Here is a 16,269-nt window from a genome sequence, read left to right on the forward strand (position 1 = left end):
CGCCACGTGAATGCTCTCAAGTTGCTTCTGTGGGATATGTAGTGTTAACTTAACCGGTGTGTGGTCTGCTTAAGTATGGGGGAGGTGAGACATTTCCGTGACCAAGATGGAGGCATCCTGTGACAATAGCCAGAAGTCTGTGCGAGACCTCGCAGAGTGGTGTGTTGAGAGGCACGTACCTTGGCGTGATGTGGGGTGCACGTCTCCATGCGTCCAGGAGGTAATTATCTGGTATGATAGCCTTTAGAGCCTTAGTGGCACAGGGGTGTAAGCTGCTGGCATTGCCTTTATGGTCTATTGTGCCTTGTGGTACAACATTGAAACCCCCACTCCTCCCCAAAGAATTGCGCAGGGGGCTTAGTCCTGCAATTAGTCTCCAAATCTCAGCAAAGAAGGCTGTTTCATCTGTGTTTGGGCTGTATATGGTGGCGAGAGCCACAGGGTGTCTGTGTAGCGTGCCAGCAAGTATGATGTAGTGGCCCTCCCTGTGAACTACTGAGTTTGTGAGCTGCCAATGTAGGCCCCTGCTCATCAGGATAGCTACCCCCTTTGCGTAATTGGAATATGGTGCTGCATATGTGTAGGAAAGTACCCTCTTTCTTGGCATTATACCCCAATTTTCTGCCTTCAGTATGTTTGACTGTGTTTGACTGTGTCTACTGGGTTCTTGCTAACCAGGACCCCAGTAGTTTTGCTCTCTCCTCTAAATTGTACCTTTTTCTTCCCACAATTGGCATACTGGTCCCCCCATGTAAGTCCCTAGTATATAGTACCTAGGTACCCAGGGCATTGTGGTTCCAAGGGATCCCTATATGCTGCAGCAGTTATTCTGCCACCCATAGGTAGTCCATGCAAAGGGTTCTACAGACCTGCCGTTGCAGCCTGCGTGAAACGTGTGCATGCACGCGTTTCAGTACAGGTCATTACACCAGGTCACTATAAGTCACCGCTATGGTAGGCCCTCTCAGCCCAGAGGACAGGGTACAGGTACCGGTTTGTGAGGGCAACCCTGAACTAGCAGAGATGCCCCCACAAACTCCAGATCCATTTTCCTGGACTTTGTGAGTGCGGGACGCCCTTTTACTTGTTTCCTGGACATAGGTAGTGACCTATGTCCAGCTACATAATGGTAACTCTGAACCTAAGCATGTTTGGTATCAGACATGTCAGACTCATACCATAGTACTGTTGCAAGTATTGGAAGTATGATTCCATACACTCTGGGGGCTCTTAGAAGACCCACCCCCAGCATTGCTACCACCAACACCTGTTCAGGGATCCCCAGTCCCTGCTTTGGTGCGAAACTGTACAATGGAAAGGAAAGTGACCATTCCTGTGTCCATCACCACCCCAGGGTTGGTGGCCAGAGCTCCTCCAGAGGGTCCCTGGGTTCTGCCATCTTGTTTACAAGGTTGGCAGGGGAACTCTGGGAGCATCTGAGTGGCCAGACCAGGCAAGTGACTTCAGAGCACCCCCTCCTGATAGGTGCTTACCCGATTAGGTGACCAATCCTCCTTTCAGTGCTATTTACGGTCTGGGATCTGTTACAGTAGCCAGATGTGTCTCCTGTAGGAAACATACATCTGTTTTGTGACGTGTGAGATATAAGTGTACCAGGCACACCTTCCAGCGGACATTGAGAGCCTGGATGTTCCATGTGATACAGGTGGTTTGGGCCATACTACCTGGGTGCTCCCCTATGTGTCAGAGGCCAGAATTGTTGCGGAGAGTAGTTAGGGTGGAGACATGATTGTAGTATGCAGTTGGTGCAACTAAGAACCCTATTGTGCTGCTCAGGAAACAATAACGAAGAACAACATAAAACAGACCTTTTCGCTCCCCCACCCACTCCATCCCCCCCAAACTTGGTTCAGTGGTTCTCAACCTTCCCCCCCCACCCCCCACCCACCACACACACACACACTCTCTCTTCTCTCTTTCTTCTCTCTCTCTCTCTCTCTCCCTCCTCTCTCCCCCCCTCCCCCCCCCCCCCCCCAAAAAAATCCCTGGGGATGTGGGTTTGATGGGGTATGTCTCCTCCCATACTGGGCAGGTGGCCGGGCTAGGATGTGCAGGGTCTCCGACCTGCCAAGCCCTGTAGGACCTACAGATCCCAGCCCCTGCCCAGATCTCTGCATCCATGTTATAGCCAGGTAGGCAATAGGCAGGTGACTGGACCAGGCAGCTGGCTGCAAATGAGTACAGGAGTGTCCCCGTGTGGGAAGACGCCCAGCGTAGAAGGCGCAAGGGTAGATGAGATTAGTCGTCGTCTGAGACCTGGGTGCTCTGCTCCATGTTTCAGACCCCGAGAGGCCCTCCCAGCTTTCTCAGCAGTTTTTACATATTTCATTGTTACTGTAGCGTCAGTAAAGTGGTGATGTTTATCGTTCAATGTGATCTGGAGTTTGGCTACATACAAAATAGCAAAAGGGGTGTGATTTTTCTGCAAGAGGTGTTTCTACTGGCAGGAGTTCTCGTCTGGCCACTTGAACCGTTGGGGTAAAATCTGGCAAGAATGAGATGCTGTTGCCTTGGTACTGTAGAGGACCGCGTTCCCGGACATGTCTTAGAACCTTGTCACAATCTTTATAGTTCAGGAGACATTATTGGGGTAGGTGGATCCCCCGGGGAAAGCTGTAGTGCCAGAGATCGGTGTGCACGCTCTACCACGAATACAGCGGAGAGCTCGTCAGTGAAGAGGTCTCTAAACAGTGTTTTTACAAAGTCGTCCATCTTAGGGATGGCTGTTGATTCCAGTATGCCAGCGAGGTGGAGAGTGTTACGCCTGGAGCGCGCCTCCAGATCTTCGTTCTTGGCCTTAATTAGTTCTAAAACTCTATTGATTTTCAGTAGATGTTCCTTGGTGTCCGCTTGCAGGTGTTCTGCATCCGAGATGTGGTTTTCCAGCACGTCCAGCCTGTTTTCATGCTTGTTGACACATTTTTGGACTTGATCCAGCTTGCTTGTGAGGAGATCCAGCTTGGCGTCTATGGCCTTTAGGCTAGATTTAACATCCACAAGAATGTTTCTAAGCTCAGCCTCTTGATGGGTATCCATCAGGGAGAATCTGTGGGCATTGTCTTGACCGAAGTCTTGTTCAACCTTTTGATCAAAGGATAGTTTTGGTTGTTTGGCGTCTTGTGGCCTGTGTAAAGACTCAGCCCGGAGATGCCCAGTGCTCAGTGAGTTCCGGTGAGAGAGCCCTGGGCAACTAGGAATGTCAGGGATGCCCCCACGGTGGAGACACTGGACCGGTTATACAGCACCCACCGGAGCAAGCAGTTCTTTACACGTTGTGGTCCTGTCTCACCCTGGAGCATCTGTGACCCAGGGGGCACAAGCAGCCGTGGTAGGATATGTGTTGCAGCGGTCGTGAGGGGCAAGCACAATTCCGTTTCCAGTTTGTCTCTTAAGGGGTCTTCCTTGGGCACTATAACCTCTCAGTTCACACTCCAGTCTTAATGTCACCCCGTTTTACATATGCTAATGAGCGACAGGGGCACCATATCTTTTTGATGTTTCAGGGCCTATCGCAATCCAGTTGGGTTTAGTGGATTGAGCAGCAGCACATGGAAGGCGGTTTGGTGATGAAGCCGCGGTGTGACGGGGGTATTCCCTTCGTATCTCAGGGCGCTGCAGTCTGGAGAGCCATGGGTCTTGTGTGATGGCCGGGGTTGGGTGTGGTTTAGATTGGTGGCGAGGATTGGTTCCCTCTGTGACCCAGGCCACACTGCAATGGCCACGGGTGGAGCGTATTAGCGCCCATTGTGGGCCCTAACGCCCGGAGCACCAGGGCCCACTCCTGTGTGTGGTGTAGGCCGCACGGGAATCCCCCCTGCTCACTGGCAAAGGCCCGCCAGCATTGACACCCCACTGGCCACCGCCCGAGGGCCAGGGAGCTCCACAGCGCGGTCCAACAGGTAACACAGACCGCGGCGCTGCCAGGTGTTTTTCCCCTCAGGTGCCAGGCCTTTTTTTTTTTTAGCTATTTGGAGCAGTTTGCGCCTAGGTCCTCATAACTTTTTGTCCACATAAGCTACCCATGCCAAAATTGCGTCCTTTATTTCCAACATCCTTGGGATTCTAGAGGTACCCAGAGTTCGTGGGTTCCCCTGAAGGGAACCAAGAAATTAGCCAAAATACAGCAACATTTTTTTTTTTGATTTATTATTTTAATGGGGAAAAAGGGCTGCAGAAGGTGGCTTGTGGTTTTTTTCCCCCTGAAAATGGCATCAACAAACAGGTTTGGTGCTAAAATCACCAGCTTTCAGGAACAGGCAGACTTGAATCAGAAAAACACATTTTTCAGCACAATTCTGGCATTTACTGGGATATACCCCATTTTTACAATTTTTGTGTGCTTTTAGACTCCTTTCAGTTAGTGACAGAAATGGGTGTGAAACCAATGCTGGATCCTGGAAAGCTAAACTTTTCTGAAAAGTAGACAAAAATCTGAATTCAGCAAGGGGCCATTTATGTAGATCCTACAAGGTTTTTCCACAGAAAATAACAGCTGAAATTAAAAAATATTGATTTTGAGCTGAAATAAACAGCCATTGTTCTCCACATTTTACTCTGTAACTTTTTCCTGCGATGTCAGATTTGTGAAAGCAATATACCATTACGTCTGCTGGACTCTTCTGGTTGCGGGGATATATAGGGGAGGTAGGTTTATCAAGAAGCTTAGGTACCCAGGGCCAATAAATGAGCTACACATTGCAATGGGTTTTCATTCTATACCTGGTATACAGCAATTAATTTGGTGAAATATAAAAAAAGGGAAAATAGGTATCACCTTTGTATTATCAAAATGGGCACAAGATAAGGTGTTGAGAAGCAGTAGTTATTTGCACATCTCTGAATTCTGGGGTGTCCATACTAGCATGTGAATTACAGGGCATTTCTCAAATAGACGTCTTTTTTACACACTGTCTTAAATTTGGAAGGAAAAAGTGTAGAGAAAGACGAGGGGCAAGAACCCCAGGTCTCCAGATAAAAATGGTACCTCACTAGCGTCTGGACTGACGTGTTTTTTGGAAAGTGCCTAGCTGTGGATTTTGATCTCTAACTCAGCCGGCACCTAGGGAAACCTACCAAACCTGTGCATTTTTGAAAATTAGACACCTAGGGGAATACAAGATGGGGTGACTTGTGGGGCTCTCACCAGGTTTTGTTACCCATAATCCTTTGCAAACCTCAGAATTTGGCCAAAAAAACACTTTTTCCTCACATTTTGGTGACAGAAAGTTCTGGCATCTGAGAGGAGCCACAAATTTCCTTCCACCCCACCCCCCCAAAGTCTCCTGATAAAAATGGTACCTCACTTGTGTAGGTAGGCCTAGTGCCCACGAAAGGAAATGCCTCAAAACACTATCTGGACACATCAAAATGATCAAATACAAAACTACCTGTTTTTGCGTGGGGGGGAGGGATGGGGGAAAGCACCTGCGTTTTTGGTCCTGGACTCAGCAGCCATACAGGGAAACATACCAAACCTAGACATTTCTGAAAACTAGACACCCGAGGGAGTCCAGGGAGGTGTGACTTACGTAGATCCCCCAGTATTTTCTTACCCGGAATCCTCAGCAAACCTCAAATTTAGCTTAAAAAATCTTTTTTCCCACATTTCTGTGTGGGATCACAGCACTGGGGCTAATTTCCTACCACCCAAAGTTCCCCTCAGTCTCCTGGTAAAAATGATACCTTACTTGTGTAGGTGGGCCAAGTGCCTGTGACAGGGAAGAGCCAAAAGCATGTTAAATTTGAGGGGGGACCAAAGCGGGTCCTAAAGGGCAGTTTGGAGAAAAACACATTTCTAGGCTCTCAAGTGGGGCAGAATTTTTATTGGTATAGATGAGACAATGCTGGGTGGTGGGGATTTTGTGGATTCCTTTAGATTCTGGAAGGTTGCATCACAAAAATGAGGAAAAAATGTGTGATTTCCTGCTAAATTGGAGGTTTGCAGGGTATTGTGGGTAAGAAAATGGTGCGGGGTGCATGTGAAGCACACCACCCTGGACTCCTCCAGATGTTTAATTTTCAGATGTGTCTAGGTCTTGTGGATTTTTCTACATGGCAGCATCCCAAAGTCCAAAAAGTGCAGCCCTCACCATTTCAAGTGGGACGATTTTGAGAGTTAACCAAGCTCTCATGGCCTAAATGTAAAACCAAACCCCGCTGGGTGCAGATTGGCCTAATAGAAATAGGCCGATCTGCCCACAGGAGGAGCAGAAATGGCCTAAAATAATTGCCCCCTTGGAAGCGGCCCTTGCCAAGGAGCCTCTCTCCTTATTCAATAATAATAATTAAAAAAAATATATATATATCCCTGGTGTCTAGTGGCATTTCTGCTGCCTGAACGCATCGCGATCGGGCAGCAGAAATGCTGAGAGACATCAAAGGAAAGGAAAGGCCTTTCCTCTCCTTTCATGCCTCTCTCGCCCCTCCACGTGATTGGAGGAGAAATGCTTTTGGTCAGAGGGGGCGGGGTGGAAGGGGGAAGCGATTCCCCTTTCATCCCTGCCCTGGGGGCACCGAGGCGAGGCTCATGAGGGGAACACCGGTCCATGGACGTAATGGTTTCATTGGCAGCTCAGCGCTGCAGCCAAGGACGTAACTGTTACGTCCTTGGCTGTGAAGGGGTTTGTGTTTGCGGCCTCTCCTCTCTCCCGAGGACTACAGGCACCACGCAGCAGCCGCGTGGCTCCCCCAGCCTCACCGCTGTCTCCGTTCAGTGTCGGTAAGGTGGGAACCCAGGTTCACAGTGGGCGATCGCAATGTATTTGCTACCGGGGGGTCCGCAGAGCGCAGGAGCAAGTCTCACTACACGGCAGGCCCTAAGCGCCTCACGCCTCGTCTCTCCTCCATGCCTAGCAGCCGCGTCAGATGACCCGCTCCACGAGCGGCCAGTCATCTACCCAGCCAGAAGGATAGTAGTTGATGCATGGCAGTGGGGCGGTTTCAGCAAGTCAGACGGCCTCTTATCAGAAAGATTCTGTTGAATTATTAGTGCGGCCAGCAGAGCCAATTTAAAGTGTGGCTATCTTGCTGTTCAGTCAGACCATGCCCCTCATGGTTAGCTAGGTTAGCAGTATTGCATGACCACATTGTGCGTCGGATGGTATCTTGTATACCACCTACCCATGCTGGTAAGACATTGTTATTGTCAGTTTTATAATGGTGGTGTTTTGACCAAGTATGCCACTAGAGAAAAACAGAATTTAGCTTTCATCTAAAAGCAGATTTGTTTTTTGTTTTTTACAGCTGATTAGGCAGTTTTTTTTCTTTTGTTTTTTTTTTTATTCATGGAGTGTGCATTAGTGTGCTAATCCCTAGAGCTCTCTCTTTACAGGTGAGGGTGGCATAGATGGTGATGGAGACATCACTCGTCCTGAAAACATCACTGCATTCCGTAACTTTGTATTGGACAACACAGAACACAAAGGAGTGCACTTTTTAATGGCAGATGGGGTAGGTTGTCTGTTTTTCTCTTTCAAATAGTGCTGTGATGCCACCCAACTTTAGTTGACTAATGTGTTTAAATTGCAGCTTATTTGGACAATTGTGAACAGTGTGTTAATGGTAGAAAGAATTTGAAAGAGCCCCATTTCAGAAGTCATTAGCACCCGGGCATCCTAACACTGATTGTAATTGCCAGCATGTTTACGCATCCTGGACATTTTCATGTATGTTTTGGGCTGAAAATATGAATCTGTTGGATGCGCAATGACTCCTCATAAAAATGGTAGTGAATCTTGTAGAACCTTACTATGAGTAGTACCTCTATAGTGTTCTTATATGCTTGACTCTTTGTCAAATTAGGAATCAGTTCCAGGATATCATCTACTTACCCATCCGGATTTTTTCTCTTTATTAGGCTTTGCAATTTATGTGGAGCAAGATTGGCTGTGGGTTTAAGAGGTGTCCAGGGGATTAAGTAGTGCATGGACTGTTTTCATATTTTAGTGATTGCTGATAATTTACAAGATGTTCAGAAAAGGGGAGTGGAGGACATGTTGGAAGCTAATTTTGCTGTTTTCTTGTTTGGTAGGCGGTAAGGGTTTGGATGGGGAAAAAGGAGGGGAGAGCAGGTATTGGGAGCCTCAAGGGTTAGCAAGTTTTATATATACTTTGACCATTCGCCATTCTTTGTGCTGCAGCATCACAGTATTTACACCTGGAGTGACATGTTGTAGTATTTAGTTCGCTAGAATTGTTTTTCATAAATATCATTCTGTATCACCTGTGACATCCATATCTCATTTATATTTTCATTACATTAATTTTCACTGTTTTCTGCAGGGCTTTTCTGTAGAAGGCCAGGAGAACATACAGGAAATTCTTAGTAAGCAGCTGACACTTTGCCAGTTCCTCATGGGATTATCAATTGTTCGAACAGGTATTCTTTCCATCTTTCTCCTTTCTTCCTTTTTTCTCGGGAATCTGTGTAAGTTTGGTGTCTACTAAATTAACACTTTTACATTTTTGTCCGTTTTTTCCAAACCAAATTTTCTTTTTCAGGCTTTTCTTTAGTAAAAAAAAAAAAATCCGATATTGTATTTGTGCTTCCCTCATAGGTACCCAAAGGGGGAATTTGTGGTAAAAATTTTATATTTTTAATTGAATCAATTCCTAATAATTCTAAATTACTTTGTGATTGCGCTGCAATTTCAGTGATTATCTGTATTTCACACCTAATCTGCCCCTTATCTGTCTCTAAATGATCACCTCTTAAAGTCTACTACAAAATAGTGCAGGGACCAAATTTACATTTGCCTAAAACATTACAATACATTTTTGTAGGAAACCAGGCTTTTTGCAGGTTGTTCCCGCCTTTTTATCCCCATTTGAACTACTAGATGCTGCTTTTCGACTCTGACAGTGCACTGGGACCCTGCTAACCAGGCCCCAGTGCCAGTGTTCTTTCCCAAAGATGATCTAATTGTGTACAATTGGCACGCACTTTAGCACCACTGTAAGTCCCTAGTAAATGGTACCCCTGGTACCTAGGGCCTGGGTACTAGAGAGGGTCCTTAAGGGCTGCGGCATGTATTGTGCCACCTTAAGGGCAAATTGCACACAGCCTGCCATCACAGACTGCATGTCATGGTGCAAGCCATGAATGAAAACGCGACGTAGCACATGTACTGTGTGCTATTTTCCAGTCACCGCATCTAATATATGTCAGTCACTCCTACAGCAGACCTTAATGCCTTAATGCAGAATGCATTATATTTGATGTGAGGATATATTTTCATGAGCAGAAATGCCCCTATGATGTCTAGTTCTATTACTAGATACTGCTAGTGGACAGGGAAGTCCCCCTAAGGTATGTACTGGGCAATGGTCATTATGGGTTACTTAGCTACATAATGGCTTAACTGAAACCTTGTCTTAATAAACCCATACTGATGCCAGTATCGGATTTATTATGATTTGCACCCAGAGGGCACCTTCGAAGTACCCTCTGAAAACCTGCTTGTCCTCTAGTACGCTGGTTGACTGATTTCGATCAGCCTGCCACCACAGACGAGTTTCTGACCTGGAGGTGAGAGCTTGTGCTCTCAGAGGCCAGAAACAATGCTTGCTCCGGAGGTGGGTGTTTCCACCTCCTCCTGCAGGCTGGCTAGTGAATCTGCATCCCAAGGCAAAGAACTACAAAGACCCTGCCACCTTCTGGTATGCGATCCTGGCTTCCCCCCCAACCGGGGAATTGTCCCCCACTGCCCTGAGGCCCATTTGGCACCAGGACAGGTGGGAAATTCGCTCTGCAGGTAGGCGTGGTGCACTACCATGCTAGTCACACTCATAAAGTGGGCAGCCTGAGGTGCTCCATGAAAGAAAGGTTCCACCATCTTGTTTTTGGTGGAACTAAGAATTCTGGAACATACCCACTTCCCACAGGAAGTGGTCAGATAGGGGTTTAGTCACCCAAGGGGTGAGCAGCCTATTGGCAACTACTCTATAATCCCCTAAATTCAGTATTTAGGTGACCCTCTGACACCAGAAAAGAACAGATTTTTCTGACTGAAGAAAGAAGAAAAAAAGAAGAGCCGAAGAAGCGAGAACTGCGGACTGCTGGTGGACTTTGGCACAAAACCCTGCCTGCTTACCTCCGCCTGTCCCAACAATTGTGACAGGCCGACTCGTCCTGCAGCTGTGCATCTTCCACAAGCCTTGGAGGGCCTCCAGCACTTCACCAAGTCATCAGTATCTCCGTTGAAGTGGAGGAACCACTTACTTGCACCCTGCAGGCACCAACCGCAAGGTCCAGTTCACCATTATGCTGGTCACTGGACGCAGCAGCCGCCCAGACAGAGGTCACTGAGCTCCAGCAGGACCGACTCATCTCCCCACCAAATGTGAAGACCCCAGCACCTATCGGAGCTGTCCTGCACCAATACCTGAGGTACTGGACCCCTTGCAGCAAGCAATGCTTGTTCGGGTCCAGATCGGACGCCGCAGCCAGAGACCAGCTGTTGAGGGATGTCAGCGTCAGAGGCCTGCACTGAGAGTGGACCAGCTGGCCTGTTTTTGTCCCCCTCTTGCAGGTCTACCCAAGAATTGTGGGCGCCTTGACCCAGGAGCACCCAATGACACAATATCCGACTGTGTTCCCTTGCTCCCAGGTCCCCCACCGACCGAGCCCCCCTTTGGCAGCTCCCAGACTTGTTCCCAAGTCCTCCCTCTGTAGCCTGTTTCCAAGCCACCCCCATCTAAGCCAAGCGTGCCGTGCACAAGGCACCCGACCCGTTCAGCACTTCTGCACCCGCAGGACCCAGGGCAGGTAAAACTGAACTGCTGGTCTCTCCCTAGCAACCTATGATCTAAAGGGACCCCCGAGAGCCGACCGCAAAGACCCTGTGCAGTAACCTAAAGAAAGTCCTTTACCACGTAAAAGCGCATTTGAGTCACCTTACGTACTTAAAAAATTGATATGCCAAAAACTACATCAAAATGCCTGTGCCATAATTGTGCCATGAAAGGCGCCTATGCACCATATGTCCCGTTCATACTTTCCCATTCACTCACTCCTTCATTCTCACACTCACTTATTCTCAGTTTGACTCACTCATTTCCCCTCAGTCATTCTCTCTTACTCAAACTCGCTCACATTCACTCACACTTTCAGTAATTTACACTCACTGTTGCTCGCAGTCATTCTCCCTCACAAGTACTCACTCGTTGGTCACTTTCACTTTAACACTCCCACACACTCAATCATTCTCATTTATCTCCTTTCCTCACTTGCAGTCCCTCTTACTCATTCTCATTCACTCTTATTCATACTCATTACGGACGCTCTGGTATCACTCACTATTTGTCACTGACTCACCCACTCACCCATGCAGACATATAGACTTTCAATACACAGTCTCTATTAGAGAAACTCACCCGCAAACATGCATCAACATACATTTAAAAGTATTGTCTACTTGGCTGCCAGGAAAAGTCTAGTTCCAGTTCCTGGTGCTCAATTTTTGTTATTGCAGTAATACTGTGTCATCAAGTATTATTCACTAATAGTCTAATTAAAAAAATGGGCAGGAAACAGCGGACTTCCATGTGTTCTTGGCTCTGATTGTACCACCTTTGAGTGGTAACTGAGACGTATTCTACGGCCCCCACTCTGTCGGTGAGGGGCAACTGGGCAGAATAGGAGATCATGATGATAAAAGTGGAAATTCTCAGGGTGACACGCCTGAGCGGAGTGAAATGTACTTGCATGTCCTCTTTATAGCCTTCCCCTTCTCTTTGGTTCACTGGGCCGACAGATATATTTGTTATCTCTAATTATGAGCTGTGAATATGTATTCTCTTTTAATGTGGTAAGGCAGGGTGACAGCTTAAACTTGGCACCATTTAAAGAAAGCATATACGATGAGCACCACAGTTTCCCTGTCTGTTTCGGTGCACTTCAGCCAGAAGTGTGAGGGCCCCTCTCTGTTCCTGCCCTCTGCCTGTGGCGCGCCTTTGATTGGGCAGAACACTGGCTCCGAGAAGGGGGGCCCGTGTTCACTAGCTCCCACACTCGAGGCACAGCCCCGATGCTAGCCCCCTTGTCCTGTGAGAGCAGAGCTCCATGGAAGTCTTGTTCGTGCAGACTGCTGTCCCCTCACAGGCCTGGCAGCCATGTACAGCCGTAGAGAGTGTCCTCAGAGGCCTTCCACCTCATTTCTAGGATTACATTCGGTTTAAATTGAGCTTGAAAGCCAGACTTTCCACGATTCTGTGGCACTTGTGGTGTGGCAGATCGAGCTGGACCCGAGCAAAAGGACACGGTACCTCCCAGTGTGTGGCGGGACTTCACTTCAAACGTTACGGCTGCGCTTCTAGAGACTCGATACCTGCGTTTTGAGAACCCAGCGAGGGCTGGGGTGTCGGGGTACATGTGCTGAGGCATGTCATTACATCTAAGCAACGCATCCGTGTAGGCCTCAATCCTTCACCAAATGTCTGACGGACAGAAGATGGCTCAGGTGAGCGAGTGTGCGCCAATTGGACATCCGGCGGCGGAAGTATCGTAGGTTACCTTCTGCGACCCAAACACGACTCGCCGACTCCAGTCACCGAACTGTGGCCTTAGTAGTGAACTAACAAGTCTGCATCTTAACCTTCCGGTGCCCCTTGTCCCCAGCTCTAATGTGTTTTATTCTTAGGCAGATTTGCAGCAACTGACTCCTTTTCTGTGACCACTGCAGGGGCCTCTCTTTATGGCCACTGGTTTAATTATGGGTTTGCTTCAAGTCTTTCATCCTTCAGAGATGATTAAGATGGCCAAAAAGTGATTCCTATGACCAATAAAAACTGTTGTCATTGAACCTGCACTTTCCCAGTAGACTGTGAATGTGTTTTGCTTGGATCATCTTTTCTTGGTATCTCCTAAAAATAAAGAATGTAGATTTCAGATCGTTTGATGCTGTTTCGTGCCCACTAATATGCCTCCTCTCTTCAATTGTAGGAGGAAATTTTATATGCAAAACCTTTGATCTGTTCACTCCCTTCAGCGTGGGGCTCGTCTATTTACTTTATTGCTGCTTTGAGCGAGTTTCTGTTTTTAAGCCGGTCACCAGCCGTCCAGCAAATTCGGAGAGGTAAGTTGTTATGCTACCAGGTCATATTTTGTTTTAAAAATGTAATTTGCTTCTGCATTACACCTGCTGAAAGAATCGGACATTCTGGTAGAAGTCAGTATTGCTTCAGGAATTTGGATGTTGAAATCGTTTGATTGAGCGTTCCCTCCCAACTCCTGCCAGCTGTTCCTGAGCGGCAACAACAAACCTGACACTCTTCTTCTGAAGGTGCAGGAATAGACATTGCTACCGTTCTTTTATTGCATATTTTATCAGTGCAACCGTACACAGGCACAATTTCTGAAGGTTTGTGGTTGTGTCTGGTATCATCATTTGTGTGCAGCTTTGGATATAATATCCCATTATTCTGAGCGGGCGATTACCTCACGCTTTCAACCTTGCACAGTGCTGCATGTATGCAGTCTTACTGTGTATACATGCTTTCGAGTTGTATAGTCATTTCAGAACCCTGTACCCTGAAATCCCAAGGCTCGGGCTCCGAATTTCACGAATGTATTTGTTGAACGCGAGCTAGCTGTCGGGTGTCATGGGATGCTCCTGGTTGCAGTATGTGGGTTATTCATTTCTGCTTGTGTGCTGGATTTTTGTTCTCAGATCCTTGTGTACAATGTAGAGGGTTGTAAATGGAATCATGCCATTAATTGGGAGCCACTACACTTGTTTATGGCCTGTTTTGATATGAAGATAACAGCGCCCTTTACATAGTGCTGAACCTATCACGTTTGAAAGGAATGGACCAAATTCTGATGAAAAATCTTAATTTTTCCACTTTCATTTTGAGGCCTTTTTCTGGCCCAGGTCTGCCTACACTGGGGTGTACTGTCTTTGTCGTGGTTTCACGTAACCGCGGTACTTTACACAAGAGGGGGCAATGGAGTACACATTTGCAGACAGAGTGTAAGGATTGGTTACATTATAGATTCAAAAATATACACTGCCATCACCGCTTTATGTGATTAACAAAGGCCACAAGCATTGATCAGCTGCCTGTGATGGGGCATGGTGCTTGTGCCCTTCCTTATCAGAGCAGCTCCTGGACTTCCGTGTTAGGCACATGCCTAGGTCTCTGTGCATATGCTAGGTTGGCATGATGCCAGGGCCAAAGTAAACGTTTGAATAAAGTTTCACTTTCAGTCGGACTCCTAGGGCAGGGGGAACACACCCGTTTTCCATGTAGGAACGTCCCTGTCCCACGAAGGCAAAACATTTTGCTAAAGGTTGTTGTCAACTTAATAATTCAGTGAAATATTGCGTAGAGTGCCTTAGAAATGACTCATAAATACATGAATGCTCCTAATTGGAAAGTGGACGGGGAGATACTCAAAGCCTATGGCGCTCTCGAAAGTGTCAACACTTGGGAACCCTTGTTAGATGTCTGTATCCTTGTAATTCCACACGTGAGCCTTTGTTTCCCACCTCTAGGTATGTGGTGTGCCGAGGACTGAAGGCTGGCACAGACGATGTGCGGGAGTACCTCTTCGCAGTGAACATTAAATTAAACCATTTGCGGAACAGCGAGCAGGATGTGAACCAGGTTGTTCCCCTTAAAGTGCTCAAAGGCGACTCCGACTTCAGTGACTACATGACGAGGTCCAATGAGAGGTGAGTCAGTTAAGCCCAGTAGAATAACTAGAAAAGTCTTACTCTACAAATTCTGAAAGCATTGCAAGGTGTGCCTAAATATACATTGTTTCTTGCCATGCTTGTTTATTCTGCTAACCTGGTGCTAAAACCGGAAATGTCATTTCAAAATGAGAGAAGAAGGATTTGTATCCTCTGATGCATTATCTGTGATAGGGTGATGGTAGTGCCAACAAGAAGCTGGGTGTCTTTGGCTTCTGCATTTCAGTCCAATTCTCAGTCAGTTAACCCCTTCGCTGCCAGGTCTTTCCCCCTCAGGTGCCAAGCCTTTTTTTTGGCTGTTTGGGTCAGTTTGCGCTTAGGCCCTCATAACCTTTTGTCCACATAAGTTACCCACGCCAAATTTGCATTCTTTTTTTCCAACGTCCTAGGGATTCTAGAGGTACCCAGAGTTTGTGGGCTCCCCTGAAGGAGACCAAGAAATTAACCAAAATACAGCGAAAATTTCGTTTTTTAAAAATAAATTGGGAAAAAAGGGCTGCAGAAGAAGGCATCTGTTTTTCCCCCTGAAAATTGCATCAACAAAGGGTTTGCTGTGCTAAAATCACCATCTTCCTAGTTCTCAGGAACAGGCAGACGTAAATCAGAAAAACACATTTTTCAACACAATTTTCACATTTTACTGGGACATATCCCATTTTTACTATTGTTTGGGTTTTTAGCCTCCTTCCTGTTAGTGACAAAAATGGGTGTGAAACCAATGCTGGATCCTGTACAGCTAAACATTTCTGAAAAGGAGACAAAATTCTGAATTCTGCAAGGGGGTCATTTGTGTAAATCCTACAAGGTTTTCCTACAGAAAATAACAGCTGAAATAGAAAAATATTGAAATTGAGGTTAAAAAAAAAACCTGCCATTTCTCTCCACGTTTTACTCTGTAACTTTTTCCTGCGATGTCAGATTTTCGAAAGCAATATACCGTTATGTCTGCTGGACTCTTCTGGTTGCATGGATATATAGGGCTTGTAGGTTCATCAAGACCCCCAGGTACCCAGAGCCAATGAAGGAGCTGCACCTTGCAATGGGTTTTCATTGTATACCGGGTACACAGCAATTCATTTGCTGAAATAGAGTGGAAAATAGGTATCAAGGAAACCTTTGTGTTTCCAAAATGGGCACAAAATAAGGTGTTGAGAAGCAGTGGTTATTTGCACATCTCTGAATACTGGGGTGCCCATACTAGCATGTGAATTATAGGCATTTCTCAAATAGACTTTTTTTTACACAGTCTTATATTTGGAAGGAAAAAATGTAGAGAAAGACAAGGAGCAATAACACTTGTTCTTCTATTCTGTGTTCCCCCAAGTCTCCTGATGAAAATGGTACCTACTTGCTTAGGTAGGCCTAATGCCTAACGCAACATGGACACATCAAATTTTACATTGAAATCTGACGTGTTTTTGGAAAGTGCCTCGCTGTAGATTTTGGCCTCTAGCTCAACCGGCACATGGGGAAACCTAGGAAATTTGTTTTTTGTTTTAAACTAGAGACCTAGGGGAATCCAAGATGGGGTGACTTGTGGGTCTCTCACCAG

At 46.7% G+C, this 16,269-nt stretch overlaps 1 protein-coding gene across 5 annotated transcripts in view; it reads left to right on the forward strand.

Annotated features, from left to right (window-relative positions):
- The window catches only part of CMTR1 (cap methyltransferase 1), a 419,501-nt gene that overhangs the window by 189,354 nt on the left and 213,878 nt on the right, over positions 1-16,269 (forward strand). For all 5 annotated transcript variants that reach the window (XM_069236317.1, XM_069236319.1, XM_069236315.1 and 2 more), the window contains 4 exons: positions 7,352-7,470; positions 8,302-8,398; positions 12,962-13,094; positions 14,517-14,696. In XM_069236317.1, the coding sequence (XP_069092418.1) occupies positions 7,352-7,470; positions 8,302-8,398; positions 12,962-13,094; positions 14,517-14,696 (529 nt within the window). The remainder of the gene's footprint in view (positions 1-7,351; positions 7,471-8,301; positions 8,399-12,961; positions 13,095-14,516; positions 14,697-16,269) is intronic.

This window comes from Pleurodeles waltl, chromosome 5, assembly GCF_031143425.1.
Source record: "Pleurodeles waltl isolate 20211129_DDA chromosome 5, aPleWal1.hap1.20221129, whole genome shotgun sequence".
NCBI classification, from domain to species: Eukaryota; Metazoa; Chordata; class Amphibia; order Caudata; family Salamandridae; genus Pleurodeles; species Pleurodeles waltl.